Below are 26,506 nucleotides of genomic sequence, written 5' to 3'. Positions count from 1 at the left end.
AGTTTGCATGAAAGACACTAACTGTCTGCACAAACTTGCAAACCAATTGCTAAGTGGTCATTAAATTGAAAAGTATGACACAAACTGAAAATGAAGAACTCTCACCTTCAAAGTAAAAGTACCTTTTACAACTTTTACTTTTGTTGTAAAAGTTGTTAATGTGCTGGTTGGAGTGCTAAAGCCCCACATTTTTTCTGTAGATGAATGTTTCTAGTTCGTGTCACACTTTTTCAAGGGTCAATGGTGAGTGTCCACATCCAAGTCTGTGTCTTCCATGTAAGTTTCTATCTGAAATCTGCTAGCGACTGAAATAATCACAAGGATGATTTTGGTGCAGCATCATCTTTGCACTGATTTCATTTGTTGAAGCACCGTCTGGCAACCACCTCCTAACCATCTGGGAAAAGGACATGTTTCTCTAGTGACCGGTGATTCCCAGGATTTGTGACCAGTCTTTAGCCCTGTGTGATTGAGACCTAACCAAGCTAGCTACCATTAGCTGATAACTTTGCTATCCAGCCTCTTGTCTAAATAGAGCTTAACAATAACTGCCCACTTTTTAAGGGCTCCAGTTCCGGAATTGAAATTCCTATTCATTCTGTCCATTGACGTTCCAGAAAATCCTTGTACAAAGAGTTTTAATCCTCGAACCAAACCAGCTTTGAAATGAATCATGACCATAAACAGATTTAATTTGAATTTATAAGGGGTCAGTAGGTAGCTCTAATTATATGTTTTAGCAGATTTTTATGTCGGATGCCCTTCCTGACACACCCTTAGTGGGATTTGTGCCTTTTCCCGAGCTCTAAAGGGAATATTTTATTTGTTAAGGGAGTGTGTCAACCACTACACTGTGGAGCCACAGGAACTACTTATCACACAGTGCATGCACAGCATATCCAAAATCCACAGCAACCTTCAAACCTTTTGAGTATAATCCATGTAATGTTGTATAGTAGTATTTGTGAATATTAAACATTCATTTTTTTCCATGGTAACAATGACCACCAGCAATCACAGACGTCACGGTTTCAATTTCAGATTGTGGATAGAGTAGATCTTTTCCACAACGTTGGAAACAAAACACAGTTTTTGTTAAAGTTGATATCATATATCATATCATTGGGGGCGACCGTGGCTCAGGTGGTTGGGAAGCGCACCTGTAACCAGAAGGTCGCCGGTTCGATCCCCGGCCTTTCTGTCCTGGCCTTTCTGTCCTGGTCGTTGTGTCCTTGGGCAAGACACTTTACCCTACCGCCTACTGGTGTTGGCCAGAGGGGCCGATGGCGCGATATGGCAGCCTCGCCTCTGTCAGTCTGCCCCAGGGCAGCTGTGGCTACAACCGTAGCTTGCCTCCACCAGTGTATGAATGTGTGCGTGAATGAATAATGGCATTGTAAAGCACTTTGGGTGCCTTGAAAAGCGCTATATAAATCCAATCCATTATTATTATTATTATTATTATTATTATAATAAAGATTTCTGGTTTCTACAAGAGCTCATCTACTTTGGATAGTAACATCACTGTGACGCATAATTCATAAACCTATATGAAGGACATGAACCTCACTATTGAACTCTGTGTGGTGCTGCTGATATTTTATACCTAGTAAAAGTTGGGAAATTATGGTCCAGAACCTTTGCAGCAGTTTTTTCTTGTACACTTTGACTCCTCCCCTTGCTGTTTTGGCCCTTTAAAGACCCAAAGAAGCTGATGTATTGGCTTCAGGATAGTTTAAAAGAGACTAAAAGGTCTCTCAAGGTCCTGGAGCTTCGACGGATTAAAACCACTTAGAGCTACACTACTGTGAGGAAGATCCACCAGCTGAGTGTGAGCTGAAAACAAGCAAGCATGTCTGTTCCTATGCTGTGTGTCTTTATGAGAGGGGGAATGGAGTGTGACAGTGTCCATGACAGTGTGGAAGGGCAGAGCAAAGCTGATATGTGTGTGAACTGGGTGGTGTGTATTTGTGTGTGCGCACGCTGTGACATTGCCATTGATCCAGCTTAGCAAGCTGCTCAGTGATGCAAGGCACTGACAAGGATTTCATTCAACTGTTCTTGACACACAAACACACAAGTCTTTGTATGTGTTTGCATGCGTACACAATAGCAGTTTTTATGCTTTATTCCTGCAGGCTCATTTTCATTTTTGCTTATTTGTCCAAATGAACTTCAGGCACTCTCTTCTTTCTTTCTTTTTTTTTCTGTCTTTTTATTCAGGACTAATGTAACACTGTAATGTGAATAAAACAAAAGTATGACTTAAACGTTCCCCTAAATATGAGTAAATCATCAGGTGAGGAAACGTATGGGTCAACCAAATCTGAACACAATTCTTACCTGACTGCTTCAGAATCAGCTAATTTGTTTGGTATAATAAGTATACCACATTTAATGAAGCCCTGCAAAGTTTTACCTTCTAAATATGAACATTTTCCAAGTTACAGGCCCTTTAAGTACATCAGATTGGGCTGAAATTTGGTAGATTTTAATTTATGTGATTTTTTTTTTTTTTTTTTTTTTTTCCCCAGCATGTTTGATCCATTTTTCAGGAACATCAGTATGTTGAAATGTCTATCATAGTTTAAACAGCAACACAGTAGCAGTTTATTGTCTGTGATACTAGCATTGGTACCCCAAATGTTTAATTTGTTTTTCCACAATTCACTGAAAGAAAAAGTGAAAAGTGCAGTTTGGGTAAACTTCCAAGGGCCTTAATACTATGTGGGATAAGTGGCTAGTCAAAGCAGCATATGCCTACATTGATTCCAGGCTCATCCTGTAGCCGTGATTCATTGTGTGTCATAATAACTTTGTACGATAGTCACTTCCAACAGTTAAATGAGTTAAATGAAATCATGTTGATTTTGTGGGTAGTTATTCCTGTGTTGCTTCCAAGGAAATGGATAACTTTTAGCTCTCCATGTAGGCTTTCTAAACTCAAACAACATACTGGCCACTGACATCTGTAAATGCCATCTTATTTGCCGTTATGCCAACATGAGTCAACAGGGCGTTATCAGCTGATATATTGGTCCATAAAGGTCACCTTTTCTATTTTAAAGTTCTTTTGTCATACTTCAGCTCTCTAAATGTTTTTAAGTACTATAAAACTTTACTCTTACTGAGCTTTGTAGTTAGTTTGGTGGAGTTATTCTCAGGTGTAGTGCAGACCCATGTAGCTCACAGCAGTCCAAGCCCTCACCTCAAACTTAATTTGAATATTTGTCATGCAAAGTAGCAGCACAGACCTGCGTAGTAGTTGGACCGGAAGATGAAAATCACCACCAGTGATTAACATCAAAATGATATTTGAATGCTGTCACTGCAGAGCTACCTCCCAGCAATGTGAGAATGACAGTGGAGGGTCATTAACCTTTTCAAATATTTTTTCACACCGGTTTTCAGATTCAACGCGATTGGGACCTTAAATATTAGTGCAATGCTAATGAGCATGGAAGGGTGTGCCGATTGAACTCCTGATTAGGTTGTGTTTGTGTGGTTTCTTCTTTGCATATAGTTCCCTATATCAGTAAAAGAACACACATAGTTCTTGGCCAGCTTTTCTTGGTGGGCTGAAGGCTGGGTGATAGGTTAAACTTTCCTAACAAGCAGATGTTTCTGGCACAGCTTTCACCTGCTCCCAAAGTGAATGAAGGAGATGATAAAGTCATCATAAGGCATATGATAACATTTATTAAGACCTCAAGCCCCAAAATAAGTTGCCTTATTTTCTAAAACATTGACATATCCAAACATAACATTGGATTACGTTCTTTTTTTCTTTTTCTTTTTTTTGTCTAATTGTGTTTCATTCTTGGCTTTCAATGTGTACTTCAGTCACAACTTAATATATTATCTTTAGATATGGAATAGCTAGGTAAGCTTCTGCTCACTTCTAATGTCAATAAACCTTGTAAATCCTTTTTCTCACAGTGTTAAACTTAATCTTACAACATTAATTTATGGGAGCTGAAAGAATTTTTGAAGAATGTGCTTACAGGTGGGGCACTGCTCCTTTATATGCCATTTTTAGCAAATGTATTAAGATAAACAAAGTCTGTAAATAGCTGGGATTGTTTTGAAACTGATTGTTTGAGACTAGATGAAAACTGGCAGCCTGAAAGAACTAGAAAGTGCCCAAGTTTGCAACTTTTAAATGGTCAAAAAAGTAGAGAAAGGTATTAGTCTGTTACTAGTTCTCAAATATGATTTATAATACAGAGTTTTAGAGGTTGATAATAGCTGTTTTATTACTTAACTAATTTGGGAAATAAAATTCTAAAAAAAAACAAAAAACACGCAACTCCAGCAACCAGTTTATATTGACCCACATTTTGAATTGAATTTACAAGAAGGCTGACTATTAAAATTAATTGACGATGTATTAGTGCAAGTAAACCAACTGCTATATATTTTTAAAATATATATATATTTTTACTAGTGCACCTGCAGATACTTTTTTTTTTGCAGAAATACTGTTTGCAAGGCACCACCCACTTTTCTGTAATCCATACCTGTTCTGGTCTGGTGCTGTGACAAGTCAAACATGTGGTTATTACATATTCTCTAAAGAGTTGCAATTCCTCTAATAGCCACTAGAGGCTGGATCAAAAAATGAGGCAGTTCCCATAGCCTACCATGTTAAAATGTTCAACTTTGCAACAGAAATAAACATGTTTACTGCCTGCTACAGAAAAACTGCTTTAGTCTATATTGCTCAATTCCATATTTATATTAACTGTATATAGTTTCATTTTTTAATAGAAGCAAACTTTTGTATTTTAATCACATTTAAAACTCATGTTATTAAAACCTGTTTGAGTCACAGGTCAGACTTGGGCAACTGTAGCTGCTACCTGTCTGCTAGGGTTGCTGTCAGCTGATCGGATTTACTGAACCAGACCTCTGGACTGAGAGCATTTTAATGCAGTTATCTATATCATAATTTCTGTTTTTTTTCATAGCATCCAAGAAAGTCTGATAAAAACGATAAGAAAATGCATACATTTCTGTCAAGTTAACCAACTCAGAATCTTTAAATTAATTACATACTTCCAATTGCTCATTTTTAGCCAGGAAAAAAAATCTTAGTATCTGTATTTGTTCGTGATTATATTCTATGATGCAGTCTTTTTAAGTTGGAGTTATGCAGTCCAGGCTTGACCAGAGCATCATGCACGAACTGAACTCATTATTTTATGCAGACTACTAAGGGAAATACTGCTTATTTTACAGTAGCAAGGGAGCAACCATTAGCACCATATCCTGGAGCTGAACAGCTGGCGCTACAGCACAGTGTGATGGTGAATGTCAGTTAAGCAGAAGCTAGTGTTTGTTGTAGCTAGCTGTGCCAAAGCAGTACCCGTATCAGATGTGGTTCACTGAGAACACATGCAAAGTTTTTCTCTCTTTCATAGTAATACCTGATATCAGATAACTGTCACATGCCAAGTTTTTGCTGTCTAGAAAAACAAAGCGAAACTTATTCAAATACTCATACATGCACCACGGCTTTGCTTCACACTCCCAGAGGAGATTTTGCATAGCTTATTTTTTATGATCTGTTGATATGTACTTGTTTTGCATTAAGAGAAATTTATCAGATGCTGTAGTAGCTTGAGTTCATGGGAAGGGGTCTGGTTCTGTTCATGCTTGAGCTGTTGTTGGTCTTTTAGCCCATTCTGGTGAGAGGCTAGAAGCAAAGAACTTGTAAAGTCTCATAGCTAGATAGTCTAGCCCTATGGAGCCATATTCTCTCCCTCAAAAAACTTTCATGTGATAAAAGTTATTCTTCTGTCAATTTTTATAATTTTTTTTTTAATTGAAGAGGTCTCCTGTTGAAGTCATTTTTGCTTAGGAAGATCTCCAAGTGAGTGAATGATACTACTGTATAACTGCTCAATACTTCATTTATTTAGCAAAGGATACTTTGGAGCATCCTTCATGACAGGAAAGTCCCACACTTCATAGCAACCATCAGTTTGTGAAAATAATAAACATAAATAACAAGTTATAGAAATCATATAAATATTAACAGTGCATTTTCCATTTTGTGACCTAACCTGCTGATATGTATGATTCTTTAACACAGTGTTGTTAAACCCAAAAATGAACTCTGAGAAAAGATTTTCTACGATTTAAACAATTAAGATTATGAGCTTTATTAGTGATCAAAGTCATTTTAAAGTTCACTATAATTTAGTTTGCATTAGTTATGTCCATTATTGTATTGCAGTCTTTAGGATTGTCTTGACTTCAGTCCCAGAAAGTCAGAATAAGATCATCTCTCCAGTAGGAAGAGAAAATACGAGTGATAAGCAACTAATCACAATCACTGTGACCTCCATGGGATGAAGTATTTAAGATGTGGATGTCATTTCCGGCTAGTTCCATGTCAACAACATTCACATTGTTAAGTAGTCTTATGTAAGTATAGTCAGATTCCCTGAGCACAGTGGTTCACTTTTCCTAAGTCCTTAGAAATTCTCCTTTACAAATTTCCTTGACATGTTTTCCATTGAGATCAAGGTAAAGTGATTAGGAAAAGGAAGTCATTTTTTTGGTCTGTTTGACCGCAGCCAGGGTCAAGAGAATAGCTGTTGCTCTATTTTCAGATTTTGATTGCATTAAAATATCTTTCTGTAAGTCACAGTCACAGTACCATGAGCCACTGCACAATCTGCCATTTTGATTTGTCTTTTTCCAGACACGAGTCACCTTCAGCCACCAAAACCACATGCTTCTCACACACATGGGGTTTCTGTTGTGGTTTAACCACTTTACTGTCTGTTATCATTTGGAAACGGCTGTCATCGAGGGAGGACTTCCTGCCATATATCCTTAGCCAACCAATTAGCATGCATTAGCAGACTGCTGCTGTTTTTATGGGCAAAATTGTGCGTTGGTTTTTTGTTTGTTTTTTAAGCTGACATTTTTTGGAGGGGGCATGGGGGGTCAAGATGCAGACAGAGCATGTTCATGGACATTGGCATGAAAATCTCAAATGTAAACATGCCAGAATTGAATCAGAATCAGAATCATTCATTTTTCCGACTAACAGAGATTTGTCTGTGGAGAAGCTTTCAGAATTCCAAAGAAGCAGAGAAGGAAAAGCTGCTAACTTGATCTCAGTGGTGATCTCACTGCGAGTGAAAACCGATTTAAGTGACTCAGACTAAATTCATGTCTCTTCTAAGTACAATTAAAAAGTTTATAACCTGCAGCTAGAACCAGTTCACTCTTAGTATGCTATGGCAGTAATTTTAACAGGATTTCGACTGCTTTATGGATGCTGCCCAACAATAACTCTCTGTAGTATACAGTGGAGTTGAAGCCCAAGCCAACCACTTGCCAAAACACATTTCCTCCTCACAGTTATTCCTCAACGTCTTTTTCCTATGGAGTTCATGAAGTGAAGCTGTTTAACTCAAGACTCCCTCAGCCAAGGGGTTTTGTCTTGTGAACTGGCTCTGGGTCTGTTCATTGAGTATCCTTCCCACAGCTCATGCACCAGTGAAAAGCATGAAGGCTACACTCTTTTATTACTTGGAATATACCCTTTGTTACACTTTTAGATGACTTTACTGTAGTGGAATTTTATATTTTGTTCCCAAAATGTTCTTCATTAAGATAGGATAGCATCCTCTATATATGTTCTAAAAAATGGTTGGTGATAATTTTTAAAAAATCTTTAGCGGTAACATTGTTAGAACATTTTGCCTTGAGATCCCTGAAGGTGGCATGTTTTTAAAAATGAATGGAGCATGTCCCAGTTTACTTTGAGCAAGTGCAGCTTCTGATTTAGCATTTTCAGCTGTAGCTCATTTTTAGCTCTTTTTAGTATTTGTAGGATATTTATTGCTTCAGTTAATGTTCCTGTAGGGTTAAAAAGTTCTGTTAATTGTTGCCTTTCATTTTTAAGCATGGCCATGTTGTTCCTTAAACTCATTAAACTCCTGTTGTTAGATTGTCAAAAAATGTAGGAATTGCATTCATGGGAAATGGACTGTTTTGTACACTTTTCCATGCTTTTTCCTACATGTGCTTAGTGTCTAACATTCATACTGCAATGGATGCATCAGAGAAAAACTTGGGGAAACATTAGCTGGGCTTCTCTGCTGACTTAGGCTACGTTCACACTACAGGTCTTAATGCTCAATTCCGATTTTTTTTATCAAATCCGATTTTTTTTGTCTGCTTGTTCACACTACAAATAAAATGCGACAGCAAATGCGCTCTAGTGTAAACGCTCAAAGCGGCCCGCATGTGCAAAAGAAGACGTCACACACAACGCGAACGTAGCCTTAGCCTCTGGGTGCAAATTTTGAATGCACTACTGATGTAGTCAGCTGATATCTGGGACCAAACTTGGGGTTCGGTATCTTGCTCAAGGATAGATTGGCATCCAGACTGGAGTAGCAAGGGATTGAACCATCAACTTCCTGATTAACAGAGGACCTGTAGCTCCTGAGCTATAGCGACCCTGAATGGCCTTTAGTTGATGAGCCATTTCATTGCTGGTAGTATGCTATAACTTGGGGAATAAGTCATATTAATTTAGCACTTAGCACTTGGTCAAATTGGAAACTTTGGCATGTAGTGCTTACTAGCTACTGCTAGCACTGTCACATCACACCAAGAAGGTTCCTGCTTCAAATCAACTTTGCCTTTCTGTGTGGAGTTTGCATATTCTGTTAAAACCTGCTTGCATTTTCTCTAGAAACTCCGGATACACACGTTTACTTAACCAGTGATTCTAAATTGGCAAATGACATGTATGATCATCTGTTTCTCTGTATTAGCCCATATAAAATCTGGAATAGATTAGGGACCTGTCTGTGGAGCACTTCAGCTCTCTGTGAAAGTAAACTGGGACAGGCTACATTCATTTCACAAACCTACCACCAGAAACATTATCTGGGCTTCTCTGCTGACTTAGCCTCTGGGTGCAAATTTTGAATGCACTACAGATGCAGTGAGCTGATATCTGGCACCAAAATTTCTCTTTTGTTCTGCAAATCTTTGTTTAAGGATTTAAATTGATTAAAAAATAATAGAAAGCTAAGCCTTTGAAAATAGGCATTTGGGAAAAAATGTCCATCTTTTGCACCCAGCTTGGACTGTTTACCTGCATACCTGCTAAAACCTGCTCAGATGTGACTTTTTGGTGTTGTCAGACTTGCTCTTGGAGAGTATAAACGACTGAATCTTTTAAAGGAAGCATGAAATGAAGGGGGACTCCAGTTAAACATTTGTAAATGGCCAATCACAAGGAGGTAAAAAAATCTTATTAGATGGTCCCAAAGTTTTTTGGTCTAGTTCTAAAACATCATCTATAAATTAACATTGTTTTCAAGGGTCATTTAGACACCGTCCTACTTTGTGAAAGACAAAAATCATTGAGCTAGCAACAGAAAGTGTGGAAAGAGTATTTGCAGTGTTACATCATCAGACTTGCTTTGGCCTATTCTTTGGTCTGCACTGATGTGACACATTGGACTGCAAGTATGACATGTTTTCAGTCAGTTTAGCCTACATGGGTCTGTAGCAATTTAAGGAAACTACATTTATGATTAACAGGAGTTTTGGCTGACAGAAAGTCGGCCAAAACTCCTGTTACTCATTACTGCTGATATAAGATGTGAATAATGTGATTTCAACGGCCTTGATGTTGTTGCATAACAGCATACTCTGGAACTTCCACTTAATATGAATTGAATACTGTCCTCCCTGTATTTGTCTTTGAAACCCTGGCTCATTTCCCCCTGTTTCACTGTATTTTTTTTTTTTTTTTTGAAGGCCTTCAGAAAGAGGAGGAGGAGGAGGTTGTGTGTGTGTGTGTGTGTGTGTGTGTGTGTTACACACTAGAAGGGAGGACACTGTATGTTTGTGTGGATGTATGTGTGTCATCGTACACACAAGCTCAAGCACAGATGGCAGCTGCTCAGCGAAGCCTCGGAGTGGTAATTACTGAGTGTGAGGCGCATTACTTAACTGTTAGCTTTGCAGTCTGCAGGGTATCTGTATTGTTGTTGCTGCTGTAGAGGAGGAAACGATTTTTAAAGAGACAGTCTGGTTTAGGTTGAATGTTTTTTTTCTGTACAGCAACTTGTGTATGTTTACTGAAGCCCTGCAAAATTTTACCCTCATGGTATGAATATTTGCTAACATAAAGGCTCTGGAATTATATAAAAGTAAGTTAAAGTTTGGTGATTTTTAGTTTGCATTATTGCCGTCAAAACCTGTGAACGGAAAGAGATATACACATGAAATATTCAGGGCTAAAAAAACACTTTTAAGCCCTGTTAAAACTGCAAACAAATCAGTTTTACACCCACGCCAAGTGTCACGATCTAAGACCCAAATCTTCCTTTTCTTTGGCTTGAAAGAGAAGGACCCTTATATATCCTGGTATGATAAACTTTGTATTTTTTTGTGTATGTAATATTAAGATTCATATCAGCAGCGGATATAAGGGGTTAATTTAGCACTGCATGTTTGACCTACAGTACAAGCTGATGCTTTTTCCAGATTTCCTACCATGGCAGCGGAGAGGGAGGGGAGAGCGATGACTCAGAAGGGGAGAACCAGGAGCTTGCACAGATTGACAGAGGTATGTTCCCACTGCCAGGCAAATCACCTTTAATTGAAAATAGATGATGACTTTCTGTTTTGGGTCAAAAATAAAGATTAGAGGGGAACACTGATTACTGGAGGAGAATTTTGACTCTGGAAATGTCCTTCAAATTATTACAGTGTTTTCTGGGAAACGAAAATAGTTTTAATCACCTAAGAAATGCAGTAAAGGTGAAAAGAGGATGCTGAAAGAGCCATTCATGCTTATACTTCTAGTTGGCGGTAACAGATTGCTTACAGGAAACTTGAAAAGCGCTTCACTTCAATCAACTTGAGCTACTTCAGAAAGCTGCTGGCAGAAGATTCATTAGAAAAAGGAAATATGGCCAAATAGCAGCTGCTCTGAGGTCATTTATAACAGCTTCTAGTTTTAGGATTTTAAAAAATTTTATTGGCTCTTTTTAAAGCACCTACCTTAAAAAGTAGATGTATTCATTGCACTTAACTTGGCTGATTCAGATTTTGTTTTTCTTTCTTTTAAATTCTAAATGTGACCTGCCGATACCGAACTATAACTGACAGCGCGTACAAACAATTTCAACTTTTCGTCAATGTAAAATTTGATTTTCATAGTAAAATAGATTGGTAAACTTCACGATTTTGACTTTGTAGTTTGCACAAAGCTACAGGATCTTCTCTCACTTAAACAAGATGAAAATAAAGTGCTATGCTACTGGAAGGAGGTACAAATAATTCAAAAAAATAAGTTTTACCTGACACACTTTTACCTGACACATTTTACCTTACAAAAAAAAAGCTGATGCAACAGATTTATGTAACAAATCCAAATAGTTTTTGATGCTTGTCAGCTACAGTGATTGTCTTTGTTCCCTGATTTCCAAGACCTGGGAGAACAATAGAAAATATATATAATTTGATAGCATAGAGTTGGGGTGATCTAGAATGATTACTTAGCCTTCATTAGGATTCCTGGTGACTTTTTTCCTAGTCCTTTAGAGGAGGGAGAGAGAGATAAATCTGACTAGTGGTTAGTTTAAAAGTAGGGAAAAGATGAGAGCAGAGGGGTACCTTGTTTCAGTGTAACTGGTCTGCTCGGTATTAAATTATTATCTTATTAATTTTTAAAAAATTTTTTACTTATGAGTTTTTAATTCTCCTAGAGAGGCGAAGAAATTGTGCCCTCACCCCTCTGGCCACCAGCCAGCAGCACAACCAGGGTCCCCTCTCTCCTGCCCGGCTGCGACGTCTGCGGCTCCTTTTAGATGCCAATCTGGATCGCCACTCTTCAGAGGAAGAACTCGAGCGAATCAGCTGTGGCGATAACAGGAAGTGGGTGTCTTCACTCTCCCAGCGCCACGGCGATCACCACAGCAGTGCCTCCAGTGATGAGGAGGTGCGGGACCTCTGTGGCTGCAGGTCGCCTGCCGCCTCCGCCAGGTCGCTGGGGGAGCCCGGTGCTTGCCTGGCTGCCTCCCCCAGCCCTGTACTTTTCAGCTCCAGCCCACCACGTAGCCTCAAGCCACCCCCCATGCGATTTCAGCTGCAGGTGGTGCCGCCGGTTGCACGACCCATCATCTTGACCCACTTTGACCAATCAGCACCTTACAGAAAGTTTCGGCACAGCTACGGGGGGGAGCCAGGGAGACCCAGTCTGGACTTGGAGAAAATGCAACAGGTCCGTGAGTTAAATACGAGGAGCATGTATATGCTAGTGCTAAATTATTAAAGCAGGGTTTTTCTTGCAGCTTGTATAATGCACCCTTTTTATTTTCCCCTGAAAGAAGGCAGGATGTAGTTAGTTCATTTTGTTTGTCTGTCTGTTTCTTAGCAATCTAACATTTACAGTTTTCAAGATGTCATTTTCATATTTTTTGTGATGGTAGATGCAAAAAAAACAGCTCAAACAGATTAAATTTGGGTAAAAACTGGGTCAAGGTCACACCAAATGTGAAAAAAAACCTTTTGTATTACCCACAATTTGGTTTTTTTTTTTATGGATCGTCTTCAAACTTCACAACAATATACTAGGCCTCAGGAGACATGAGTGCCTAGGTTGGCCAAGCATTTGACTTTGACCTTCATTGAGCCCAAGGTCAAAATTGACCTTGGAAAAAATCTCAAGAAACCACATTGAGTAATACATCCTCTGAAAGGTTGTGGAAAGAACTCTTCAACACACTTTTTTTATTTTTTCCATCTGATTTCCAATAACCAATAGTTACCAATAACAAGGTGAAGTCATCATATTGTAATAAAAACAAAGTTTTACTGTAGTATAGCTTTTGCCCTTCGGGAGGACTTGTGCCGTCTGAGCAATCTTATTTGTTATGTTGCCTTAAATGACAAGAAAATGCCTACATTTTTGTATTTTAAGGTAACACTTGTTGTCTTCATGTAGACTTATTATGTTATGTTCAGTCAGCCCCAAACAGCCAATTTTGAGTCCATAAAAACCCTGTTAACGATCGTAGTATCAATGGGCCCTGAAGGAAATGGTTTTGTCATCCATATTGGAGAAAATGGCATGCATTTTTATACTTCCTTGACCATAACAGGGTCATTTTGAGGCAACTTGTGAGGATCCGGGCCACTTGCCTTTCACATATATCCTGCAGCACCGTGTACCACACTTCACTACACCTCAGTGGAAGCTCATTTTATTAAGTGTATCAAGTCATCAGTGTATAAGGGCATAAATCCAAGCAGTCTATGGAAACCTTTAGTAAAAGTGCATCACAGAAAACTTAGAGTTCACGTCTGACTAGCTCATAGTTTGGCTGTTGGCACTTACAGGTATGTGATATGTGCTGGCAGCCTAGCACCCACACACAGAGATGGCTACACAGATGGGTAAAGACTTAAAAAATCAGTGACCAGATTCTAACAAAGGTATTGTTAGGAGGTATTGTCATTTAGCATGTAAAGGTCCAATGCAGTGTTTCAAACTCTCTTGCTAACTTATGACACAGATACTGACTCACATCAGGCCATGTTTTCTTCTGTGCAAAACTGAAACTCTAGCAGTTACGGCAGCGTATGCAGCACTCACTTCCTCTTCATTTTTTGATGGTAGTTTCCATCATATTCACCAAAATTCTGCAAAGCTTGTGATTTCTATTTTTGTTTTTTGTTTTTTTTGGTGACTTGTAACTTTCCATAATGAGTTTAGCATTAGATAGGCTAGCATTTATAGCCTTCACTACACATGCACACACTGTAGAAAAAGGGTATGTCCTACAGAGCCAGTTAATATTTGGAACAATATCTCAAGATGTTAGACAAGGGAACATATATTTTATAACACTAAAATATTCCTAAAATGTCAATGCATATAGATGGGTCAAACTTTTAAATCTTACTTCTAGCCTTTAGCACAGTAAAAATACTAAGTACTTCCAAATTATGCTTCAGTACAGCACTCTAATCTACATTTACTTAATGGCTCTACGGTTTAGTCTCCAGGGCACTGTATAACTGATTAATAATGATCAATTTTTAATTGCTATCAGTAGTTATTGCTGTAATTGAAACAGATCACTGACAGACCATTTCTCTCTCAGTAGGATGTTTAACTTGGAGCTTGGAATGCCATAATTTTGGATAATCAGTGAGTTTATGTGGGGATGTTGTATTAGGAGCCAGATTTTCTTCCCTCAAATATTTGGATGCATTCAGAGAATGCAGTCTTTTCATGTCCAACAATCCGTTTCACTGTATGCTGAAATAAATTCTCTGTACTTCACCTATTTATGTAATATCATATTTAATTCTGACACTATAGCAGTATGTGTGCCAAATGGCAGATGAGCCTCAACCCCCCCGTCTCCACCCCCCTGAGCAAATCAAACAGCGATCTTGGGTCGCACATTTGGTCCAAAAATACAATCGTGAATACTCTTCAAATACACATGCACACACGCAAACAAAGTCCTCCCTTTCCATAGCCGGACGCTCGCCTCCACGGTGGTCTGGCTGGAGAGGGATGAAGGAGAGGGAGCCACGGACGGCAGATGTCCGCCCTCGTTTCTTACAAAGGCTGGCGAGCGAGGGGAAACGATGGAGGGGTGGAGGCAGAAGGAGAGGATTAAATAAACAACAGAAAAACGACAGCCACTAATGAGTCACGGCGAAGCTGGTCCGCTAATCATTAAAATCCAATAGACTTGTTGGCCCACACTGTGGATGTGTGTGTGTGTGTGTGTGTGTGTGTGTGTGTGTGTGTGTGTGTGTGTGTGTGTGTGTGTGTGTGTGTGTGTGTGTGTGTGTGTGTGTGTGTGTGTGTGTGTGTGTGTGTGTGTGTGTGTGTGTGTGTGTGTGTGTGTGTGTGTGTGTGTGTGTGTGTGTGTGTGTGTGTGTGTGTGTAAGTAAAGAGAGAAACTGCAGGTTTTGGGGGTCCATATGTCCGTGGGGTTTTTAGAGGGAAAGAACAGATGATAAGAGACAGCGGGCAACTTCGAGAGGGGTGAAGTGTAAAAAGAGAAGTAGTGCGTGGATGTGTATGTGTGTGCATCCATCATCCTGCCTGCCTGTCTGTCTGTGTCTGCATGTGTACATCCTCCTGTCTGTGTCACTGTGTATGTGTGTGTGTGTCTGCACGCTCAGTGAAGTGGAATGGGAGGTGCTGCAGGGAATACAAAAGGGGGCCTACAGAGGTAGCCAGCAGACACATTAACCCTTTAGCTGGACATCTCCCAGTCATGAAATCAGCCTCGACTTCTACACCTCATCCAGGGTCTGATGTACAACAAATAGCACATGTTCACTGGTGTTTTTACAGGAAACGGTTAGCTTATAAGCCTTGAATTTCTTATTACCCCAAAAAGCTATACTAAATGTGCGTTAGAAAGATATATATGGCAAAGCTTCACTTTATGTTTGGTCTGAGCACACCATAAGAATGCCATGGTCAGACATTTAGTGGAGGACCTCGCCCACGCATTTGTAGTACAACCATTTGACAGCCTTTTTCATCCTCTGGTTTTTATTCTGTTCGTAGTTCCAGAAGCAATTTGGTGCAAACAGCGTTTTATATGCAAATGATTAATTAAGGCGCACAAGCCAAGAAGACTGAGCTCTATAAAAGACAACCATGCCAATGCACGGCTTTATAAATCTAATGAAAAGGATGGATTTCTGCCTGTGCTCGTACACGCAGCTTCAGTCATGAGTTTTATGAATCTGCCCCCCAGGGGAGCAAGAAAGGGAAAGAGATGCGGTTCTTGTTAAAAATGTAATTTAAAGGTGTCAAATATGGGGATTCTGTGCCAAAGGTGCAGGGAACACCTGAAACATATTCTTAACATTTTTGGGACTACATCCTGAAACCATACAAATGGACATGCAAGCAAAGGAAAAGCATTTTCAGGGCCAGGATCGAGAAGAGTAAGAAATAAGTATATTTGGCCCAAAATATAGCCTCCCAGGCTTATTTTCAGTTAGATTGACTCATAGTCTATTTTTTTTTTTTTTTTTTTTTTTTTCATTTTGAAGAGACCGCTATAAAAAAATAAGAGCCATAACTCTGTACATGCAGAGTGGGTGGGCTTACACAGCTTCATCTTACAGGAAGATATTTGTACAGCAAATCTGGACACAATAAAAGAACAACAACAACAAGACTGTTCATTTAGTTCAAAATGAGGCTTGCAGATGCTGCAAACTAAATCCCAGGTTATGTTCAGTAACATACTCCAATATAAATTCAATTTAGTTAGTGTGGCAGATGCTGGTCATTTGACGAAAACAAAAAACTGGATGACAATTTAAAGGAAAAACCCAAACTGTACAGTGACTTGGTCAAAGTTGTTCTAAGTGATCGACTGTATCCTGATGTGAGTGAAAATTGCAAAAGATAGAATTAAATTCACTTCAAGGCACTTTATATTATAAGGTAAAAAGACGAGAATAGCGAGAAAACCAACCAACAATAAAAAAACAAAAACAAAACCCTGCTATGAGCAAGCACTTGGTGACAGCGGGAAGGAAGAACTCTCTTTTAACAGGGCAGAACCAGGCTTAGGGAGGGACAGCCTCCCTAATGATTAAATGCAGAGTGGTGTATAAACACAGAGTGAAAAGACATGAGTGAAGATGACCCACTGCACCCACAGCAGCATAAGACTATTGCAGCATATCTAAAGGATCATTCAGAGTTACCTGTTCCAGCCCTACTTCCTTTAGGGGGAAGCTAATGTCTACAATCTTATTGTTTTGAGTACTTCTCATAACTGGTGGGCGTAGGTGAGGAAGGAATGTAGATTGAGCAGTAAGTCAGCAGGCTTGCCTTCATGTTCTGATCGCTATTCGGCACAAAGGGCTGGTACCAAACTGATCTGTTGGTCTCTGGCTCCACTCTGCTCATGAACAAACCCCAAAATGTTTGAGCAACTCCCCAAACACAGAGTGGGCACTCCACTTTCTTCTAGGTGAAAACAATGGCCTCAGACTACCATCTATTATAAGAGTGCATGAAAAAATATTAATTCTTCAGATTGAAATGGTCCTTAAATGCTGAAGGATATTGAGAGTGCTCTTAGTTTTGACTCAGGTGCTCCCTATCTAAGGCCAGGGGCTAACGTGCAGGTCTATGATTCCCCAGTGTGACTGTAAATAATTAGAGTCAAGTCTTTATTTATTTATTTATTTATGGTTTCTTTCATTTAGTCTCTGATAACTCCTTATGCTTGCTTATCCGTGTCCATTCCCACAAACTGCACAGATGTTGCGCTGATTATCATGGGAAAAAACAGTTTTTGTGGCAGATGCTGGTCATTTGACAAAGAAAGGAAAAACTGGATGACAGTTTAAAGGAAAACCCCGACTGTATAGTGACTAGGTCACAGTTGTTCTAAGTGATCGACTATATCCCGATGTAAGTGAAAATAGTGTTGACTGCTACATATACTATAATATTCACACCCACCAGGTCTCAGCCCAGTCCGTTATCTATGAGAGATTCTGGTCTGACCTGTTAGCTCTCTGCACCGTCATCCAAACACTAAGTATTAAACTGAAATGAATAACACCACTGTGAAAGCTAAGTGGAACTAAAAAGAAAAAGATTCAATGAAATTCACTTCAATTCAGTATTATTTATATAGCACTAAATCACAACAATAATTGACTTAATGCACTTTCTATTGTAAGATAAAGAGCATAGAATAGAGAGAAAATCCCAATAATAAAGCAGCTCGGATTGAGCAAGCACTTGGTGACAGTGGGAGGGAAAAACGTCCTTCTAACAGGACAGACCCAGGCTTAGGGAGGAGCAGCCTTCTGCTGGGACCAGTTGGGGGTGGTGGGAGGAAGACACACTGTGAAAGAGAGTGAGAGATTAAAAATAACTAATGATTAAATGCAGAGGGGTGTATAGGCATATATCATGAAAAGAGGTCAATGAAGATAACCCACTGCATCCTGGGAAGCACCAAGCCTGTTGCCGTTCAGAGGGAGCGCTCGGAGTTACCTGTTCCATCCGTAACTCCCCTTCGGAGGAAGCTAGTTTCAGCTGCTTCTGTCCACTTATTGTTTTCATCAGTGCTCACAGCTGGTGGGCGTAGGTGAGGAAGGAATGTAGATTGAGCAGTAAATCAACAGGCTTGCCTTCTGGTCTGATCTCTATTCAGCACAACAGGCTGGTACCAAACTCGTCTGTTCGTCTTCGACTTCACTCTTCCTCAGGTCATGAACAAGACCCCCAAATTTCTTAGCCCAGAGAGGTGCAAACGATGGCCTGAAACTACCATCCATTATAAGAGTGCAGTGTTAAGGTACTTCTGCCCTGGATTCACTTTTCAGAACCTGGAGTCTACATCCATCTTAACTATGCGGTCCATGGATGTAAACAGTGGTTATAGCTCTCACCAAGGATTAGCCTAGATAAGTCAAGGCTATTTTTGTAGCATGTTGCATAGAAGACAAGTTCTGTACCCACGTTTCTACAGCTCGTTGGCAAGCTGTGACCTGTTTAAGGTGATGGTGGTGTGCAGGGGTGGATAAAATTATCACTTTGATTTTTCTCTAAGATGGGTTCTTTGAAAGTTTGCACGAGGCCAGCTCAAACATGTAGCATCTAAAATAAACATTGGTTTTGGTTTGTTTTTAAATTCTTCTTCAAGCAGTTTGCACCCAAATAGACTGTAGAGTCACTGATGGGAAGAAAAAAAAAGAAAGATGAGGGCTGGCAGGAGGTGAGCATGAGGGCAAGTGCACGCTGACTCTCTCCCACATCACAGCAGCAGGAGTCTTGTGGTGCTTCCATTCTCTCCTGTGCTCCCTTCCCCCTTGGAAGCTACCTCCGCGACTCCAGACAATTCGATGATTGTGTGGTCCCTCCACCCCCACTGTGTTTTCTTTCTTTTTTCTTTTTTTCTGAAAACAGTGGAGCTGCGTGGTCATGGAGGGGAGTGGGAGACAGGATGTTGCATAAGCTTCATTGACCAACTGTTTATAGTTGAGTGAGACAGCTGGATTTGCTGACTTCCTCAATCGTCCCGATTTAAACATTAAATGACAACCGGTGCCTACTTTGTTTTCATATGTTGGTGTTTTCCTGTCAAGAGAAGTGTTTTTGATATGGCTGATTATAGAAAAATGCTCGCATGCACCGACACTAGCTTTAACCAGTCATTTTCTCTCATAAAAAGTTCAGTCTACAAGAAAAGGTGTGGAGCTTTTACTCTTCATGTCACAGAGGAGCTGCTGCTGAAGTTTTAATGTCGATAGAAAAGTCACTGTGCTTTCTTCTTGTCTTCACAGAAGATGCTGCTGAAAAAGAACTGCGGAGGGAAAACACGGACCATAAAGATTCGGGTGAGTTCATTTTCATTGCCACACAAATACCCATCTGGCAGGGAACGCTCCCACAACATTGGCAAACATTGGAATAGTATTCCTGTAAGCTTCAAAGCTCAGCTAAGACATAACATTTTGACTGCAACACTGGAGATGTTTTGAGAATATTGTCAAGGTGAAGGTTATGAAATTTACTGCTATCAGCTGTATGAAACATTCCTACAGCTGATAGCAGTAAAAAAAGAAATAAAACAACTTGTCAACACAACTGCTGGTGACGTTTTCAGGCTGTTATGAGGTCTGAACGGACAAAGCGCTCTTAATGTTCCCCTAATGTCATCTGTAAACCCTTGAAGTGGACAGTATTGTGCAAAACTCTTGAGCCAAGCCTCATTTCCATATATTTTGCTTCCAAGGAGCCAAGACACACAACTCAGTGAGTGTTGTGTCTACACGAAAGAGAAGAAAGCAAAAATCTGTCCCCATGTTTTAATAGGAACACAATCTGATGGGCATATAAAAGTACAGGGTGGGCCATTTATATGGATACACTGTAATAAAATGGGAATGGTTGGTGATATTAAAGTCCTGTTTGTGGCACATTAGTATATGTGAGGGGGCAAACTCCTCAAGATGGGTGGTGACCATGGTGGCCATTTAGAAGTCGGCCATCTTGGATTCAACTTTTGTTTTTTCAATAGGAAGAGGGCCATGTGACACATCAAACTTATTGGTAATGTCACAAGAAAAACAATGGTGTGCTTGGTTTCAACGTAACTTTATTCTTTCATGAGTTATTTACAAGTTTCTGACCACTTATAAAATGTGCTCAATGTGCTGCCCATTGTGTTGGATTGTCAATGCAACCCTCTTCTCCCACTCTTTGCACACTGATAGCAACACCGCAGGAGAAATGCCAGCACAGGCATCCAGTATCCGTAGTTTCAGGTGCTGCACATCTCGTATCTTCACACCATAGACAATTGCCTTCAGATGACCCCAAAGATAAAAGTCTAAGGGGGTCAGATCGGGCGACCTTGGGGGCCATTCAACTGGCTCACGATGACCAATCCACTTTCCAGGAAACTGTTCATCTAGGAATGCTCGGACCTGGCACCCATAATGTGGTGGTGCACCATCTTGCTGGAAAAACTCAGGGAACGTGCCAGCTTCAGTGCATAAAGAGGGAAACACATCATCATGTAGCAATTTCAAATATCCAGTGGCCTTGAGGTTTCCATTGATGAAGAATGGACCCACTATCGTTGTACCCCATATACCACACCAAACCATCACTTTTGTTGTTCCAACAGTCTTGGAGGATCCATCCAATGTGGGTTAGTGTCAGACCAATAGCGGTGGTTTTGTTTGTTATCTTCACCATTCACATAAAAGTTTGCCTCATCACTGAACAAAATCTTCTGCGTGAACTGAGGGTCCTGTTCCAATTTTTGTGTTGCCCATTCTGCAAATTCTGTGCGCCGATCTGGGTCATCCTCGTTGAGATGCTGCAGTAGCTGGAGTTTGTAAGGGTGCCATTTGTGAGTAGCTAATATCAGCCGAAGGGATGTTCGACTAATGCCACTCTCCAGTGACATGCGGCGAGTGCTACGCTGTGGGCTGTTGCTGAATGAAGCTAGGACAGCCACTGATGTTTCTTCATTAGTGACAGTTTTCTTGCGTCCACATTTTGGCAAATCCAACACTGAACCAGTTTCACGAAACTTAGCAAGCAGTTTGCTAACTGTAGCATGGGAGATGGGTGGTCTCGTAGGGTGTCTTGCATTGAAATCTGCTGCAATGACCCGGTTACTGCGTTCACCAGATATCAACACGATTTCGATCCACTCCTCACGTGTTAACCTCTTCGACATGTCAATGGCTGTGAACAAAGAGAAACTTGTAAATAACTCATGAAAGAATAAAGTTACGTTGAAACCAAGCACACCATTGTTTTTCTTGTGACATTACCAATAAGTTTGATGTGTCACATGGCCCTCTTCCTATTGAAAAAACAAAAGTTGAATCCAAGATGGCCGACTTCTAAACGGCCACCATGGTCACCACCCATCTTGAGGAGTTTGCCCCCTCACATATACTAATGTGCCACAAACAGGACTTTAATATCACCAACCATTCCCATTTTATTACGGTGTATCCATATAAATGGCCCACCCTGTATTTTGACACCAAGGTGATTCCCTAAGAACTAATAGCTGAAAACTTGGCAGGTTGTGCAGTGTGTCCTTAATAAATGTGAGGAAACTGGACAAGTGGAGGACCAAGGATCAAGAAGCTATTCTTTAGAAAGGGAACCAGGTTGAAAGGACTAAGGTACGCCAAATTACACAACTGGCCTGAAGATGAGTGACAACAAGTCTTATGGAGTAATGAATCTAAATTTGAAGTTTTTGGTTGATAGTGTTGTTAATCTGTATGAAGAGCGGTCCAACAGTGAGTACCTGCAGCCATCTTTAAAAACCATCCATGTAAGATAATAAACAGGATCCCATATTTAAATGAGGGCAAAATAAAAGCTTCGTTTTGAACTTTTCTTGCTGGGTAAAAATATTTTTTTTCTGCCCAGGCTGAAGCGTTCCATTTATGGGTTGTAATATCTGTAACAGGGGCATCATCATGATATACAGATACTGTTAACTTGAAGATAAAAATGATATAAAAAATAAACAAACCCCAGTGCTGTCAGTTAAAGCCACAGATTCACTTTGCAGTTTATCACGGCTCTCTCACTGCAGACAGCATCTACACACTTAATGCCTAATTAGAGCAATGTGACAACAGCTAACAGAGTTCACTTTCCTATCGCACACCGAGAGACTCACTCACTAGGCTGAGTTCACTCTTAGTTTAATTGCCTTTTTGTCTTCTCCTTTCTTCTCTCATTTGAGCTAACACTAGCTACACACTGACTCAGAGGTGTGTGCTCAATTTGTTGCTGGCCTTGAGTCACTGCAGTGAGTTGCACTATTTTTACTTTACGAGACTTGAACAAACCGAGTTCCCCGTGCATCACTTTGAACCAGCGTTCATACTGGTTTAGCCTTACTGAGATAACATGACTCAGTAAGAGTCATGTTGTCTTAACAAAATAAATACATCTAAGGATAATTTTCAATGGTTATCAGAGAGGGAGAGAGAGAGAGAGAGAGAGAGAGAGAGACTCTCTATAGATCTAGATCTATCTCTATATCTCGAGATATAGATCTATATCTATAGATCTATATCTCTAGAGAGATAGATAGGTGTGTGTGTGTGTGTGTGTGTGTGTGTGTGTGTGTGTGTATACACACACATCTATGTATAGAGAGACAATCCAGCACATAACAGCAGGGTGCAAGATGCTAGCAGGCAAGGCATACATGGAGCGCCATAACCAAGTGGCCGGCATAGTGTACAGGAACATCTGTGCCGAGTATAACCTGGAAGTCCCGAGGTCAAAATGGGAGATGCCCCCAAGGGTGGTGGAGAATGACCGAGCTAAGATCCTGTGGGACTTCCAGATGCAGACGGACAAAATGGTGGTGGCTAACCAACCGGACATAGTGGTGGTAGACAAACAGAAGAAGACGGCTGTAGTGATCGATGTAGCGGTTCCGAATGACAGCAATATCAGGAAGAAGGAACACGAGAAGCTGGAGAAATACCAAGGGCTCAGAGAAGAGCTCGAGAGGATGTGGAGGGTGAAGGTGACGGTGGTCCCCATGGTAATCGGAGCACTAGGTGCGGTGACTCCCAAGCTAGGCGAGTGGCTCCAGCAGATCCCGGGAACAACATCGGAGATCTCTGTCCAGAAGAGCGCAGTCCTGGGAACAGCTAAGATACTGCAAGAGGACCCTCAAGCTCCCAGGCCTCTGGTAGAGGACCCGAGCTTGAAGGATAAACCGCCCGCAGGGGCGTGCTGGGTGTTTTTTTTTTTTTTTTTTTATATATGTATATGTGTGTATGTATTTATTTAGCTTCTTCAGCTGAAGAACCAGTGAGCTTATCCAATGATGAGACGTCCGTTGTTTGTCCGTTCCTTCACATTTCACACTGTTCTTCCTATTCTTTCCTTGAGTATTGGTCAGATTATAATATAGAATATGTTGATCACTCAAAACAGTGCTGAAGGTCATCCAACTCACAGTTGATAGGAATGTTAACCAACCATGAACTGGTTGATGTTCTAGTTAACTTGAAAATTTAGTTTGAAATTAAGATCCATCCATGCATCCATCCTCCCATCCTCTGCTGCTTATCCGGTGCTGGGTCACGGAGACAGTCTAAGCAGAGTCCAGACCTCCTTCTACCCAGCCACCTCCTCTACGTCATCCAGGGGGACACTGAGGCGTTACAAGGCCACGCGAGAGATGCAATCTCTGCAGCATGTCCTTGGTCTACCTCCGGTTCTTCATCTGGTAGGACATGCCTGCAATGCCTCACAGAAGAGGTGCCCAGGAGGCAACAACGGTCAGATAGATGTTCAAACTACCTCAACTGTCTCCTTTTGAAGGGGAGGATTAGCAGCTGTACTCCGAGTTCGTCTTCTATGACTGAACTTCTCACCCCAACTCTAAGGGAGAGGTCAGCCACCCTTCGAGGAAAGCCCATTTCCGCCACTGAGGAAATGTGTTGGGCAGTGGTCAGGGGCGGAGGCCCTGGTGGTCCTGTATCCAACTGCTGAGGGTGGATATTGGGACAAGAGAATAAGTAATTCTTACAATAAACTAGATATTTGCTTTATTTTAGGACCTATTTTTGATCGTGAACTTGTATCTTGTCAGTAGCAGCTGGCTATCAGGTGGCAGAACTAAAGCTGTTAGTGAATCAACTCCATCTTGCAAATTATCTGGAAAAAAAAGAAGTAATGAAAACACCAAGAAGGAAATACTACTTAGGCTCATGTCATTATCACAGCTGTAATTATAGTTTTGGGCGAGCCGCAGAAGATTTTCAGATTTCCAAATGGGCCTCAGCAGTCTTTAGAAATGCCTGGTATATGAAAATCTAAAATTGTGACACGTCTAATTCCTGATATAGTCAGCTCTTACAGAGGATGCACCAACAGGCTGCAGTATAAGATAAATAAGAATTATTTTGAACTGTGAATCACACAGAGCTACTCTAACAGAGTCTAAAAATAAAGTGAAGAAAACAGTCATCTCTAGTCAAAGCAGATTATCGTTATCCAGTGTGTCTTACAAGTAAATGAATTTAAATCAATTTAAACACAACTTTGCATGCAGAGCCTTTCCTTTAATGCTGGCTGATGGGCAGTCTAGATCAGGGTATCCATTACAGTCGCGATAAGGTTGCGAGGTTGCTCAGCCCCTGTGAACAGACCGGCCTGCCTTATTGCCAGCACCTTGATCTCCATCCAACTGCATACTGGGACAGCATCTGGCTGCAGCGTTTGTTCCCATGCCCCACTAGCTACTGAGCTACAGAGACTGTGGAAAATCTGATAGCACATTGGATTCCTGTTGCAAACTCAGTTTACTGCAGTGATACCTTAGCCTAAGAATGAAAAAATGCCCTCCTTTTCAGATTTGTTTGATCTCTTGATTTCACTCAACAGCCTTTAATAGCTGTGCTTTCCGCTTGTCCCATTAGTGCACATTTACCAGCCTGAATAGTTCTGTAAATACAGCAGGATTTTCCCAAAGAAGTCCAAACGCAACGGCCAACAATTAATCCTCAGCGCTGCGACTGTGTACATGGTGATTTTTTTGCTTGGAAGGATGGAGTGCTGGAGCACTGGAGGCTGGAACAAGCTTTGTCGTCTTGGCACAGAGGAGGGTGCTCCAGAAGGAGGCACAGTGTGGTGAGAAAAGTGACGTTATTATCACGTCGTGTGGGATAGTGTCAGTGGAACCTTATCACACACTTGTTTATGAGCGCACACGTACACACACACTGACTGTAACAGCATCGAGTATACCTCAGTCCTGCATGATGATGAGTGGAAATGTAAAAAACCGAGGTGGCGATGAGAGATGGAGCTGAGGAGGAGGAGGTAGAGTGTGTGCGGTTCCCTTGTGGTGTATTTCCAGGGATGGAGTCATTTTCCATTTATAGCCCGGCCGGCTGCTATCTGTTTAGTTCCACTGATACGTGGAGATATTGCTCATTATCCCGTGTTCTCACTGGTGAAGCTGGTAGTGTTGCTGATGTCCCCGTCAGTGACGTCTGTGGGCACTGCGTTTGTTCCAGTTCAGAGATTTTTGTCTCAAAGTGAGTGCACAGTGGATTGATGAGCCATTTGGAAGCTTCTGTCCACTCTTTGTGCACTTTTTTCCCCCTTCCATCTCCTTCTGTCGACCCACGGTTTCCTGGCCAAGATCCAGCACAAAGACACTGGATCTCGCCTGGTGGGTGCAGTGGGGGTTGAAACTGGACTCAAGTTTTCAAGCATGGGAGTTGTTACAGGGGTTGAGGAGGTTGATGGTGGCGGCGGTGGGGGTTTTGTGTAAGCAGAATGAAAACACAGCTTTGGACACTGTAGCTGCTGCTGAGGCCTCCCCCTCAGGGCCTGGAGGTGAATAGGAGAGTTTATTGATGAGAGCTTCCCCGGCTGTAGCAGGCGAGAGTGATGGCGTCTGGTTTCAGCCACTGTAAAGAATGGAGGAGGGAAAAAATTGATTGAGATGAGGGAAGTGGTGCAGATATGGGCAGAATTGAGGGAGAGCGAGGGAGCTAAATGTAGGGGAAAAAGTGGTGCATGACCCTTTGGTTTCTGGTTGAGGTGAATCCGACTTTCGTATAAAAGCAATTTTGGTCCTACCATGAGAATGCACAGGTTGGGCTCAGCTGTACAGGCATTCAGATTGTTGGTCAGACTGGTGCACAGTAAGACTGAAATGGACTCAAAGTGAGGGCTCAGTGAAGAACTACAGTCCATGCTCACAGCTTTGAGCCATCCACCAGCACCAGTTATGCTCTTGTCCTGATAACATCTCCCCCTGGCATTGCAAATAAATTAACACTCTGAGAAGCTATCACATTTCGCTAGGCGCGAATGTGTTAAATAGGGCGCAATTGCCTACTGCAGACCTCAGTAAATCACGTTTGCATCATTCATTTAAATACAGCAAATGTTGCAACTCTGAAA

At 41.0% G+C, this 26,506-nt stretch overlaps 1 protein-coding gene across 1 annotated transcript in view; it reads left to right on the top strand.

Annotated features, from left to right (window-relative positions):
* Positions 1-26,506, top strand: part of si:dkey-16j16.4 — a 33,225-nt gene that overhangs the window by 2,533 nt on the left and 4,186 nt on the right. The window contains exons 2-4 of the mRNA XM_031733415.2: positions 10,537-10,618; positions 11,763-12,277; positions 19,360-19,413. Of these exons, the coding sequence (XP_031589275.1) occupies positions 10,537-10,618; positions 11,763-12,277; positions 19,360-19,413 (651 nt within the window). The remainder of the gene's footprint in view (positions 1-10,536; positions 10,619-11,762; positions 12,278-19,359; positions 19,414-26,506) is intronic.

The sequence above is a fragment of the Oreochromis aureus genome, linkage group 19, assembly GCF_013358895.1.
Source record: "Oreochromis aureus strain Israel breed Guangdong linkage group 19, ZZ_aureus, whole genome shotgun sequence".
Classification (NCBI taxonomy): Eukaryota; Metazoa; Chordata; class Actinopteri; order Cichliformes; family Cichlidae; genus Oreochromis; species Oreochromis aureus.
Note: the sequence above shows the minus strand (reverse complement) of the source record. Positions and strands in the feature narration are given on the sequence as shown.